Source organism: Martes martes (assembly GCF_963455335.1).
Source record: "Martes martes genome assembly, chromosome: 12".
In the NCBI taxonomy this organism is placed as follows: Eukaryota; Metazoa; Chordata; class Mammalia; order Carnivora; family Mustelidae; genus Martes; species Martes martes.
In genome coordinates, this window is record NC_137900.1 from 84325658 (window position 1) to 84340591 (window position 14934).

General features: G+C 41.1%; 1 protein-coding gene across 1 annotated transcript in view; it reads left to right on the forward strand.

Annotated features, from left to right (window-relative positions):
* Window positions 1–345: 345 nt before the first annotated feature.
* Window positions 346–14934, forward strand: part of LOC308353404 (olfactory receptor 1L3-like) — a gene marked incomplete at both ends in the record, with an annotated part of 52460 nt that continues 37871 nt past the window's right edge. Inside the window, one exon of the mRNA XM_080820238.1 lies at window positions 346–1274. Within this exon, the coding sequence (XP_080676364.1) occupies window positions 346–1274 (929 nt within the window). The remainder of the gene's footprint in view (window positions 1275–14934) is intronic.

The window sequence follows — 14934 nt, forward strand, 5'->3', positions numbered from 1 at the left end:
AAAAAAGAGGATAAGCAGCTGGTCAAGAAACAACCTAAGAAGAATATTTAAAAAGAGAACTGAGAAGAACTCACACATGTTAGGCTATGGAGATTCCTAAGACACTTGGGATAAACCTTTAGCTTCTTATTGAGAAAGAAGATTAGAATTTTCTTTATTTTTTCCATGTTGGATTTTATTCTTTCTTCCCAGTAGTTTCTTAAAATAAGTAAATGCTCTTTAAAATTCTAACAAAGCAGAAGGATTTTTCTATAGGCTGGAGATTAGGGAGGAAGGTGACTTGATGAAATCGCCCTTCATATCTCTCCAACTGCTACTCCACACCCTGTCCACGAAGGCACAGACATGGAGACAAAGAATTACAGCAGCGACTCAGGCTTTATCCTCCTGGGCATCTCTTCCAACCCTCAGCTCCAGAAACCACTCTTTGCCATCTTCTTTATCATGTACCTGGTCATTGTCATGGGCAATTTACTCATCATCCTGGCCATACATTCTGACTCCCGACTCCAGACCCCTATGTACTTTTTCCTCAGCAACCTGTCCTTCACAGATATCTGCTTCACAACAGTCATTATGCCCAAGATGTTGGCAAATTTACTATCAAATACCAAGGCTATCTCCTTCGTGGGTTGCCTGGTCCAGATGTACTTCTTCATGGCCTGTGGGAACACTGACAGCTACCTGTTGGCCTCTATGGCCATAGACCGGCTGGTAGCCATCTGCAACCCCTTCCGTTATGATGTGGTCATGAACCCACGGCGTTGCCACCTCATGCTGCTGGCTTCTTGCACCATCTCCCACCTGCACTCCCTGCTCCGGGTGCTACTCATGTCCCGCCTGTCCTTCTGTGCCTCCCATGTCATCAAGCACTTCTTCTGTGATACCCAGCCTGTGCTAAAGCTATCCTGCTCTGACACATCCTCTAGCCAGATAGTGGTCATGACTGAGACCCTGGCTGTCATCGCGACCCCCTTCCTGTGCATCCTCTTCTCCTACCTGCGAATCATCATCACTGTGCTCAGAATTCCCTCTGCGGCTGGCAAGTGGAAGGCCTTCTCCACCTGTGGCTCCCACCTCACTGTCGTGGCCTTGTTCTATGGGAGTATCATCTATGTCTACTTTAGGCCCCTGTCCATGTACTCAGTGGTAAAGGACCGGGTAGCCACGGTCATGTACACAGTAGTGACACCCATGCTGAACCCCTTTATCTATAGCCTGAGGAACAAAGATATGAAGAGGGGTTTGAGGAAATTAAGGGACAGAATTCACTTGTAGAAAGAACAAACAGATGGAACACCTTAATTGGGAGATGACCTAAGAGATGATCACACTATCTTTCCCTCCTACCCATGTTTCCCATGGGACCCAAACAGGTCATAGCAGGTAGTGCTGGAAAACAATAACAGCCCTGACCTAGAAGCTAGGGCACTTCGTTCTATCAATGACCTTGACCAGTTACATGTGTAATCCCAGGCCAAGTACTGCTAGGAATCCACATTTCAGGAAAGCTGTTTCCACCATGTATATAAATAAAGCTATATTGAAGTGGAAAAAAGCTATCTCCAAATACCTCTTCTATGGGCTTGAGTTTGGCTAGTACTCAAGAAAGTACAAAATCCTATTGGTTTTGAGAGGAAGAAGTTACATGAATTTAGTAGGGAATTGGGAAAGACCTTGTTGGAATAATGACCTAAGATTGTCATTAAGGATAGATAGATTTTGACAGACAAAAGTTCAATGTAGCAGGAAATGGGCAGAGTATTCCAAATAGTGGGATCTACACAAAGAGGAAGAAGCAATAAACACTGGAATGTGTTTGAGGGACAGTGGGAAGCCCTGGGAGGCTTGTTCAGTTTGAGAGCAGAGAGCATAAGACTGGAAAGATGGAGGATCTTCAAAGCAGATGTAATGTCCCCACTCCCCCCATCAACACCAAGTTGTGAATTCTCAGCACCTGAGTCCTTTCCCCTTCCTTCTTAATTCTGTCTTTGTCCACATGGCCATGATCCTCACTGAAATGCCCTTTAGAGCCTGGGAAAAAGGAATGCATGACAGTCAGGATAAGCTGGGTTGTATTGAGGAAACAAACAATGGCAAAATCGTTGGGCCTGAAACCAAAGATTTATCATACTGACACTGTATGTTCATCATTGAAAAGCATAGAGTGCAGCTCATTTTAAACACTCAGAGACCAAAGCTGATGGAGGAGACACCATTGTAAACATTAATCATCACTCTCTCAGAAGCTGTGGAAACCTCTTGAAGATTTTGCACTGGCATCTAAATACTGTGGTCTAGATGTGACTCCTACCACTTGGAACCACAGCTGGTTGTCAACAAATGATCTCCCTGAAGTTCACACTAAAGGGAATTCTAAATAATGAGAGACAATGAGGGGTGCCTGGGTGGCTCAGTTGGTTAAGCACCTGCCTTCAGCTCAGCTCATGATCTGAGAGTCCCAGGATGGAGTCCCACACCAGGCTCCATGCTCAGCGGGGAGTCTGCTTCTCCCTTTCCTTCTGCTCTTACATGATCTCTCTCTCAAATAAATAAAATACTTTTTGAAAAAAGAGATCATGAAATAGGTGTGGTGAAAGTGTTACTTTGTCCCCCAGGTTAGTCCTAATCTTCTCAATGACCACTAGAGGACAGTCTCTGCCAGAATCGGGGGCACTTCCATAAGCTATCCCACCACCCTTCAGAAAGAGTGAGCTGATGAGCAGATAGTATCAAAGGACTTTAACCAAAGTTTGGTATCCAAGGGTGAACTTGGACATTTGCTAATAAACATCAGTAAGAATGAAATAAATCCCTTCTGGAAGTACGTATAGTCAGAGCAAAGGTCTAGACACGCCTTCTGAACACTTCACCAAGTGAGGTGAAGTGCTTCTACGTGGCCCTTGGGAATAGACCAGGAAACCCCTCGACAGCTCCCCCTCCCACCATATAGACAGATGACCTGTGACACTGCTTGAATCCAACAGTGGAATAATACCAGAAGCATGTTGTTTGTTGAGGAGACTGTGAAGGGAAATGTATCAGGTCCTTCTACTGCAAGCTCATTACATATATATGTAAATGCTGGAGATTTTGCTCAATACTAAACTAAGAAAAATTTAGTTCCTTGAACATACTTTGCCTTATAATCAGAGCGAGTGACATAAACTAGGAGGGGTGTGAAACATGAATGCTGAGGACAACCTAGAGAAGAGTGCTGCATATTTCTGATACTGAAGAGTCTGACAGAGAAGGTATTAACAAAGAGGACAGAAAAGGAGTAGTCCTATCATCCAAGAACAGACGTTTCAAGAGGCTGTGACTATTAATTGTAAGAACCTATTTTATATTTTTATATTTTAGCAAGAGGCTTTCATTGAGGTTAAACAAAAACCTTGTTGTTTAACCCTTAAACTGTCCCTGCTCCCCTTCCCCCAGGGGATTCACTTAAAAACAAGTCCCGGAAACCAGCTCCAGGTAACAAAGCCCAGATACAAAGGTGGGTCAGGCCAGGTGGAGACATCCGATCAGTAGGGGGTTGCATACTGTCTCCCTAGCTACCAAGGAGTATGGGCCCCTGCCCTTTGGGAACCCTTTTGGCGCCAATCCTAATCAAGGTGTAATAGGCTGATTCAAATGTCTACTAGGGTAAATTGTAATTCACTTGGTCACCTGTGCGTGGCCAGGCCCAACCGCATGGCCTTTGCCCTTAAAAGCTAGACTGTGAAACAGAGAAGGGTCGCCCTCTCTTGTAAGAGGTGTGGCCCCGAACGTTCGGTCTGATTCTTGATGCTTGGCGTGAAATAAAGCTTTGCTTGACCTTCGCTTTGTATCAGTCTCGCTCCTTTAATCACGGACCCGTTATTGAGGCATAACATTAATCAACATTAAAATAACAGAGTTTAAGCCAAATAAGCTTGGAAGACTGTCCATTGACTTTAATGACATGAAGACCTTTGGTACATTGATAATGAAGCTGCGATGGAGGAATGGAAAGGAGACTGGGGAGTGAGGAGGCGGGGGTTAAGGATTCAGTTGTGATCTGGACATTCACAATGAAGAGTCTGAAAGGAAAGAAGTAAACTACCCCACCAGTAGCATCAGAAAGAATAAATTATTTATGAATAAACTCAATTAACAAGGTGAAAGACTTAAATAATGTAAACAAAAACATTTGATGAAAAATTAAAGAATGTCCCAAATATATGGCAAAATATCACCTGTTTATGGATTGGAAGACTAAGTATTGTTAAAATATCATTCTTTTTTTGTTGTTGTTATTTATTTATTTATTTATTTTTAATTTTCAGCGTAACAGTATTCATTGTTTTTGCACCACACCCAGTGCTCCATGCAATATGTGCCCTCCCTAATACCCACCACCTTTTTAAAGATTTATTTGTTTATTTATTTGTTTATTTATTTATTTGAGAGAGAGAGAGAGAGAGAGCATGCGTGCATGAGCAAGGGGAGAGACAGAGGGAAAAGCAAACTCCCCACTGGGCAGGAAGCCTGATGCGGGGCTTGATCCTAGGACCCTGAGATCATGACCCAAGCTAAAGGCAGATACTTAACCAACTAAGACACCCAGGCACCCCATTAAAATACCACTCTAACCAAAGTGATCTACAGACCCAATTCAATCCCAATTAAAATCTTAAAATCCCAATGGCATATACAGCAAAAAATAAAGGAATCCTAAAATTCATACGAAAATACAAAGGGAGGGAAAAATAAAGCAAATGAAATCAGAGAGAGGGACAAACCACAAAAGACTCTTTTTTTCCCCCATTTTATTTTATTTTATTTCTTTTCGGTGTTCCAGCCAAAAGACTCTTAACTATAGGAAACAAACTGAGGGTTGCTGGAGGGGAGGTGGGTGGAGGGTGGGGTAATTGGGTGATGGGCATTAAGGAGAGCACGTGATGTAATCAGCACTGGGTGTTATGTGCAAATGGTGAATAACTGAACTCTACCTCTGAAACTAATGATATACTATATGTTAATTAGTTGAATTGAAATAAAATAAACTTTTTTAAAAAAGAAAGTACAGGGGCACCTGGCTGGCTCAGTCAGCTAACATCTGCCTTCAGCTCATTATCCCAGAGTCCTAGGATCCAGCCCCAAATGTTGCTTCCTGCTCAGCAGGGAGTCTGCTTCTCCCTCTTCCTTTGCCCCACCTCACTGCTTATGCTCTCTCTGTCTCTCTCTCTCTCTCTCAAATAAATAAATAAAATCTTTTTTTAAAAAAAAGAAGGTACAGGGGCACCTGGGTGTCTCAGTGGGTTAAAGCCTCTGCCTTCGGCTCGGGTCATGATCTCAGGGTCCTGGGATGGAGCCCCGCATCTGGCTCTCTGCTCAGCGGGGAGCCTGCTTCCCCCTCTCTCTCTGCCTGCCTCCCTGCCTCTTGTGATCTCTCTCTCTCTCTCTCTCTCTGTCAAATAACTAAATAAAATCTTTAAAAAAAAAAAAAAGAAGGTACAAAGAATCAAAGAATCCCAAATAGCAAAACAATCTTGAGAATGTAAAACAAAGTATTTCATGATTTTGAAATATATTACAAAGCAACAATATCAAAACAGTATGGTTTGGGCATAAAGACTAATGAATGAAACAGAACAGAAAGCCCAGACATAAACTCAAGTCCATACAATCAACTAATTTTAAACAAAGGCATCAAGAATATACAATGAGGAGAGGGTTGTCTCTTCAACAAGCGATGTTACAAAAACTAGATATCCCCATGCAAAAGAATGAAATTGGACCCTTTTCTTGCACTACTCACCAAAACCAACTTGAAACTTATTAAATACTTAAACATAAGTCCTGAAACCAAAAAACTCTTGTATAAAACTTACGGGAAAAGCTCTTTGACACTGGTGTTGCCAGTGATTTCTTGGATATAATACCAAAAGCACAGGCAACAAAATCAAAACTAGACAAGCTGGAATATATCAAACTAAAAAGCTTCTACAAAGCAAACAAAACAGAGTGAAGAAAAGCAACCTAGGAAATGGCAAAAAATATTTGCAAAACATATCTGAGGTTAAGAGCCCATTATAAGATATATTGTGGGGAAACTGTATTTTCCTACAATTCATTAGGAAAAAAAAATAACCCAATTTTAAGATGGTCTATGGATTTGAATAGCTCTTCTCCAAAGAAGACATACAAATGATCACCAAGTATATGAAAAGACACTCAAGACTGTTAACTTAATGCCACTGAACTATACATTTTAAAATGGTTAAAATGATAAGTTTCATGTTGTGTATCATTTACAACTAAAAAGGGAGGGGGTGGTTAATGAATGGATTGGTAGGTGTGGCTGTATCAGCACCAGCTCATCAGCAAAGAGGCGTTTTTATGTGCAGACCTGGACTCTTCCCTTGACTCTATGCATTCACCCACATCTCGGGAGAAGCTCCAGGCTTTCTCTATGCATTTGCCCCTGTCTCCTTAGAAATCACTGGAATAACAAGTGACTAATTATCTGGAGATCCAAGAAAATCACTGCTATAGCAGCCTCGGTTTCCTTGGTCTCTACTGAGAGGTCTCTACTTCCCTCCCAGACACAGTGTTTAATGAGTTCCCTAGGGTTGGTGTCTGGGGAGGCTGCCTGCCTCCTTGGGATGAGGTCACATACAGGACATTCAGATAGTTCTGAGCACACACCCTACCCCTTAACATCTGATGGAACCTGAAGCAGTAAGGTGGTGGATGGCTGGGAATGAAAGAAAGGCTTGTGATTCTAGTGCCTGGGACTACACTGAGTGGTCACCTCTCTGGAGGAAGCAGAAAAGTGATCACCTCATGGGCTGATAACTTTATCTCTAGACTGAAGCAGTAGTCACACATGCCCCACATACCCAACATTCCAGGTCCTGACACCTTTCTCCAGAAGTTGGGGCTTTTTCCTTTTCTTGGTCCGATATGAACATTCTTTCTATGCTCCAAACCCTCCATTCCTCCTCCAGACATCAGGACCAGCAAGGCTGAGGAGAAGGTGCTTGGATCCTCCAAAGGCCACTTGAGGTCACCATCCCTTACCTGAGTGAGTAAGTAACTGATAAGCCAACCGTACACAACCTAGATGTTTCTAACCTGGAATGTCGGAAACTTACAAATACATTCATATTTACAGAGAAGGAACATGAGTTGATCAATTACATGCAACACATTAATGTCATGGGTAGGACTGCAAGCCAGGTCATGCGACCCTTACCATCCTGCCTCCATTTTTTTTTTGTCTCAGACTCCTCCATGTGCTTCTGTTTCCTTTCCCCATTCACAAAAAATGGAAAGATTTGTGATGAATGTGTGAGACTCCAAGCAAAGAGATCAACACTTTCAGAGGAATGGTGTAGCCACTTGGATGCTGAGAGGTAAAAATCCAGCCTCTGTCATCCCAGCGTGGCTTAACAGTATACCCCAAGCCAGTTCTGCACTAATGAGAACCCACATCAGTGGCCTCACTCCAACTTCAGAGCAGCATGAGACACAGGCTGTGGGAAAGTCTGAAACAAGAGAAGGTAAGAGAAGAGAAAATTCCTAAGACTCACAGTGCAGTATTAAATGACCAACTTCCATGTGCTATATATATATATACATATATATGAAATGAAATATTACTTGGCCATAAAAAAGAATGAGATCTTGCCATTTGTGACATGGATGGACCTAGAGGGTATTATGCTAAGTGAAATACATCAGACAGAGAAAGACAAATACTATATGATTTCACTTACATGTGGAATCTAAAAAGCAAAACAAACAAAAAAGCAGAAAAAGACATCAATATAGAAAACAAAGTGATGATTAATAGAGGGGAAGGGAGTGAGGGGGGAGAGCAAAAATGGGTGAAAGGGAGTGGGAGATACAGGTTTCCAGTTAGGGAATAAATAAGTTGTGAGGATGGAAAGTACAGCACAGGGAACATAGTCAATGGTATTGTGACAGCGATGTAACGGGTGACAGATGGTAGCTATACTTCCTGTGAGCATAGCATGGTGTATAGGACTTTCGAATCACTATGTTGTGCACCTGAAACTATTGGAACATTGTGTGTCAACTGTACTTCAATATAACAAATACATAAATGACCAATTTCCTTCGTTAGGTTTCAACGGGCTCTCTCCAAACTGATCATATAGATTAAAATTTCAGTTTTTATACTTTTCTTTAGCACTGAGAGCTTGTCTTCAAAATTAACCTTTTTTTAAAAAAAATCTGTAAAACACATGAAAGCAGGATTTTTCTGGGGAAAGAGGAAGATCCTGGGACTCCTGAGTCGCTGTTTACACTCTACCCCCCTGGTGATGGGTCTGTCACATGGGAGAATCAGTGATGGGATGGAGGAAGAGCTTGACTGGAGAAGGGGGACAACCTGAGGCTGTGCCCTGGGTCAGGGCAGGAGACAGTTAACGTGGAAAAGCGAAAAGGCAGGCAGACATGGTCACTGTCTTCAAACACCTGTTAGGTGACTTAGTATCTATACACCTCTGTGTTCCCCAGGACCTACCATGACTGCCGAAACTCAGAAAGTGTTTACTGAATGCTTAACAAATCAATAACTCCATAAGTAAAAGAAGAACAAAATTGTGGTCACTTGTAACTGAAGTCAGTTAAGAAAGGATATTGGAACTGTGAGATTTAGAATTCTTGACTCTTGGCTTTAATACCAAAAATATAACTATAGCTCAATATAACTGCATGGATAAAAAACTGAAAGGCAGTGAGTTCCCGGTCACTAGATGTATTCAAGCTAGATGACCACCATCAGGGCTACTGTAAGTTTCCTGCCCTGGGTGATGGCTTGGAAGGGATGATTTCTGAGTTTTCTTCCTTTTTTTTAAGATTTTTTTTTTAATTATTCATTTGACAGAGATACAGAGACAGAGACAGAGAGGACACTAGCAGTGGGAGAAGGAGAAGTAGACCCCCACCGCTGAACTGGGAGCCCAACATGGGGCTCAATCCCAGGACCTGGCAATCATGACCTGAGCTGAAGCCAGATGTTAACCATCTGAGCCATCCAGGTGCCCCTCTGAGTTTTCTTCTGGCTCAGATTATTTAGATCTCTGCATATTTCTTTGGGCACTTAATGAACATGGATTTTATGCCAGTTTCCTAAGGCTTACATACACAAATCCATTAAATAATGTTAAAGAACAGAAATAATTACAGTTGGGATTTGTCAGGAGTTTTTTCTGTCCCACTTAAATTAGTCACTGATTTATATGCATATTATGAGAATCCTCATAGCTGCCTAAAGGCAAATCCTAGGATATAATTCTTGTTTTCTAAACCAGAAAACTAAGGTTTAAGGTTAAGCAGCTTGCCCCTGTCACTCTGCCAAAATCTGGTGAGGCTAGGCCTTTAGCCCACGACCACCTGCCCTCAGAGCCCTCAGTCCCAGCCACGAGTCTACTTAGTGGACTTTGGCAGTTGACCCCAACCCGGTCACACCTGACGTGGTCCTGAGATCGAGAGATCCTGTAATACTCTCCTCAGTCCCCTCTCTGCTGTCATTATTTTGCTTCCTTTTTTAAAAAAATTTATTTTATTTTGGTAAGAACACTTATAATATGAGATTTACCCTCAACAAATATTTAAGTGTACAATGCATTATTATTCACTAGAAATCCATGCTGTATAACAGATCTCTAGAGCTCATTCATCTTGTTTACCTGAAACTTCGTGCCCATTGATTAGTAACTCCTCACTGTCCCCTCCCCCATCTCTGGAAACCACCATTCCACTTTCTGATTCTATGGATTTGACCATTTTAGATACACCATGTAAGTGGAATTACAAAGTTTTCTTTCTCCCTGTGGCTGCCTTATTTTGCCTAGCATAAGGTCCTAAAAATTCATCCACATTGTCATACCTGGAAGCCTCTCCTTTGATTTTAATGCTGAATAGTATTTCATTGTAGACCTATAACACATTCCACTCATCTGTCAATAAATAGTCAAGTCATTTCCGTACCTTGGCCATTATGAATAATGCTGTAATGAACATAGAAGTGCTATTATCTCTTCCACTCTTTTACTTTCTTTGGCTATATACACAGAAGTGGAATTCCTGGAGCATGTGGTAGTTCTATTTTTTTATTTCTTGAGCCTCCAGTTTCAACCTACAGGTTTTCCATAATGGCTGCACTAATTTATATTCCCACCAAAAATGCAGAAGGGTTCTTTTTTCCACACCCTTGCTAGTATTTGTTGTCTTTAGTTTCTTTGATAATAGCCATCATACAGGTGTGAGGCAATACCTCAGTCGGTTCTGGTTTCCCTGATGAAGAGTGATGTTGAATGTCTTTTCATATACCTTTGGCCATTTGCATGTCTTCTTTGGATAAATGTCTATTCAAGTCCTTAACCCATTTTTTAACTGGGTTATTGGGTTTCTTACTATTGAATTGTAGTTCAATCATTTGCTTCTTAATTGGAAACTTCTTGGGCAAGTCCCTTGACACCACCTGACACAGGCACCTACCTTATCACCATGCCCCCTTGCCTCTTGCTGCCCTCTTCATTTCTCCCACTGCCTGAGCTCAGAAGCAGCCTGCCTTGGAATCAAGGAGAATGCACAGAGATAATCATAGGAATAAGGGTGCTGTAGCAAACCAGTCTCTTGTCCCATATCAAAAGACTTGAGTAAGTCTAAAATGCTGGATGAAGAAAAGTCATCTGGCTTTCATGAGCTGTTTGAAACCATACATGAAATAAGTCAGAGAAAGACAAATGTCAGGTGATTTCACTTATATGTGGAATTTAAGAAGAAAAACAGGATCATAGGCGACGGGAGGGAAAAATAAAATAAGATGAAATCAAGAGGGAGACAAACCATAAGAGCCTCTTAACTCTGGGAAACAAACTGAAGGTTGCTGGAGGGAAATGGGGTAACTGGGTGATGGGCATTAAGGAGAGCACTTGTTGTGATGAGCACTGGGTGTTATATGTAAGTGATGAATCGCTGAATTCTACCTTTGAAACTAATCATACACTATGTTAATTAACTGAATTTAAATAAAATTCAAAAAAATAATATTCACCTTGAAAAAAAAAAAAACACTCTCAGTGACTGGTTGTGGGAAGACTATCAGCATTGGGCCCCTTAACTTATCCATCACTATGGAAGAAAAGACCCTACAAAGCAGAAAACCCACTGGAATATCTATCCCTTCCCCTTCTCTGGCCCCTTCTAATACTACCAGTTCGGCCCCTCTCCAGATGCTACAGCCTTGCTCTCCTTTCAGTGGTCACCCCAACCATTTCACACACACTTCCTCACTTTCTTTTGTCTTAACCAGCTAAACCAGGTACTATATATTAAATATGAAGATTATTATTTTCCATTATTATATACCACTTTAAGTTATATATTATTTATGCAATTACTGCTGATACAGCACCTGCTCATTTACAAACCACTTTTCAGATATGTTCCTTCATTTGATGCCCACAACATTCTGATGGAAATGGTGGTGTACTTCTCTCATTTTTCCATGAGAAAAATAAATACAGCACAAAGTTCTTGCAAGGGAAATACCTGGTAAGTAACTACACCAGGACTAAAACCTAATCCTGGACTGTTTCCACTAATTCTCCTAATCCAAAGAAGCTAATTCTGGCCACTTAGGCAACATGCCTCTGTCATTCAAGTTGCTGTCAAAGTTGTCCATTCCACTACTGTTAGAAAATACATTTTATGTCTTCTTCAATTTCTTTTAGGAGTGTTCTGTAGTTCGAGTACAGATCTTTAACCTCTTTGGTTAGGTTTATTCCGAGGTATCTTATGGTTTTTGGTGCTATAGTAAATGGAATCGATTCTCTAATTTGCCTTTCTGTATTTTCATTGTTAGCGTATAAGAAAGCCACTGATTTCTGGACATTGACTTTGTATCCTGCTATATTACTGAATTGCTGTATGAGTTCTAGTAGTTTGGGGGTGGAGTCTTTCGGGTTTTCCATATAAAGAATCATGTCATCTGCAAAGAGAGAGAGTTTGACTTCTTCCTTGCCAATTTGGATACCTTTTATTTCTCTTTGTTGTCTGATTGCTGTTGCTAGGACTTCTAATACTATGTTGAACAAGAGTGGTGAGAGTGGGCATCCTTGTCGTGTTCCTGATCTCAACGGGAAGGATGCAAGCTTTTTCCCATTGAGGATGATATTTGCTGTGGGTTTTTCATAGATAGATTTGATGAAGTTCAGGAATGTTCCCTCTATCCCTATACTTTGAAGCGTTTTAATCAGGAACGGATGCTGAATTTTGTCAAAAGCTTTTTCTGCATCAATTGAGAGGATCATGTGGTTCTTCTCTCTTCTCTTATTGATTTGTTCTATCACATTGATTGATTTGCGAATGTTGAACCATCCTTGTAACCCAGGGATGAATCCCACCTGGTCATGGTGGATAATCTTTTTAATGTGCTGTTGGATCCTATTTGCTAGGATCTTGTTGAGAATCTTAGCATCCATATTCATCAGGGATATTGGTCTGAAATTCTCCTTTTTGGTAGGGTCTTTGCCTGGTTTGGGGATCAGGGTAATGCTGGCTTCATAAAAAGAGTCTGGAAGTTTTCCTTCTGCTTCAATTTTTTGAAACAGCTTCAGGAGAATAGGTGTTATTTCTTCTTTGAAAGTTTGATAGAATTCCCCAGGGAATCCGTCAGGTCCTGGGCTCTTATTTTTTGGGAGGTTTTTGATCACTGCTTCAATCTCGTTACTAGATATCTGTCTATTCAGGTTGTCAATTTCTTCCTGGTTCAATTTTGGGAGTTTATAGTTTTCCAGGAATGCAACCATTTCATCTAGGTTGCTTAGCTTATTGGCATATAACTGTTGATAATAGCTTCTGATGATTGTTTCTAATTCCTTGGTGTTAGTTGTGATCTCTCCCTTTTCAATCATAATTGAAGAAGACACAAAAAGATGGAAGACCATTCCATGCTCTTGGATGGGAAGAATAAACATCGTTAAAATGTCTATACTGCCCAGAGCAATCTATACTTTTAATGCCATTCCGATCAAAATTCCACCAGTATTTTTCAAAGAGCTGGAGCAAATAATACTAAAATTTGTATGGAATCAGAAGAGACCCCGAGTTGCTAAGGAAATGTTGAAAAACAAAAATAAAACTGGTGGCATCACGTTACCTGATTTCAAGCTTTACTACAAAGCTGTGATCACCAAGACAGCATGGTACTGGCATAAAAACAGACACATGGACCAGTGGAACAGAGTAGAGAGCCCAGATATGGACCCTCAACTCTATGGTCAAATAATCTTTGACAAAACAGGAAAAAATATCCAGTGGAAAAAAGACAGTCTCTTCAATAAATGGTGCTGGGAAAACTGGACAGCTATATGTAGAAGAATGAAACTTGACCATTCTCTTACACCGTACACAAAGATAAACTCGAAATGGATAAAAGACCTCAACGTGAGACAGGAATCCATCAGAATCCTCGAGGAGAACATAGGGAGTAACCTCTTTGATATCAGCCACAGCAACTTCTTTCAAGATATGTCTCCAAAGGCGAAGGAAACAAAGGCAAAGATGAACTTTTGGGACTTCCTCAAGATCAAAAGCTTCTGCATAGCAAAAGAAACAGTCATCAAAACAAAGAGGCAACCCACGGAATGGGAGAAGATATTTGCAAATGACAGTACAGATAAAAGGTTGATATCCAAGCTCTATAAAGAACACCTCAAACTCAACACACACAAAACAGATAATCATATTAAAAAATGGGCAGAAGATATGAACAGACACTTCTCCAATGAAGACATACAAATGGCTACCAGACACATGAAAAAATGTTCATCATCACTAGCCATCAGGGAGATTCAAATCAAAACCACATTGAGATACCACCTTACACCAGTTAGAATGGCCAAAATTAGCAAGACAGGAAACAACGTGTGTTGGAGAGGATGTGGAGAAAGGGGAACCCTCTTACACTGTTGGTGGGAATGCAAGCTGGTGCAGCCACTTTGGAGAACAGTGTGGAGATTCCTCAGGAAATTAAAAATAGATCTTCCCTATGACCCTGCAATTGCACTGCTGGGTATTTACCCCAAAGATACAGATGTAGTGAAAAGAAGGGCCATCTGTACCCCAATGTTTATAGCAGCAATGGCCACGGTCACCAAACTGTGGAAAGAACCAAGATGCCCTTCAATGGACGAATGGATAAGGAAGATGTGGTCCATATACACTATGGAGTATTATGCCTCCATCAGAAAGGACGAATACCCAACTTTTGTAGCAACATGGACAGGACTGGAAGAGATTATGCTGAGTGAAATAAGTCAAACAGAGAAAGTCAAGTATCATATGGTTTCACTTATTGGTGGAGCATAACAAATAATATAGAGGACAAGGGTAGATGGAGAGGAGAAGGGAGTTGAGGGAAATTGGAAGGGGAGGTGAACCATGAGAGACTATGGACTCTGAAAAACAACCTGAGGGTTTTGAAGGGGCGGGGTGGGAGGGTGGGGGAACCAGGTGGTGGGTATTAGGGAGGGCACAGATTGCATGGAGCACTGGGTGTGGTGAAAAAACAATGAATACTGTTACGCTGAAAATAAATAAAAAATTTAATTAAAAAAAAAAAAGAAAATACATTTTAACAGGCAGAGGGTAATATAGCATAGTGGCAAAGAACAAGACCTTAAGGCCAAACTGCCTGGTTTGAAAATATAGCCACTTATTAATAACATGGTCTTGAGCAAGTTCCTGAGCAGTCTGTAATAAATCTACAATCAGTTTCCTCATCTGTATGCTGCCAGAGTTCTTACATGGATTCAATCATCATACAGTGTCTAGCACATGTAAAGACTCCCAATATGTTCAGTACTTGCGTTCAGCACCTGAGACAAGGATATGGTGGTGAACTGGGGATACAGGGTCTAACAGCCA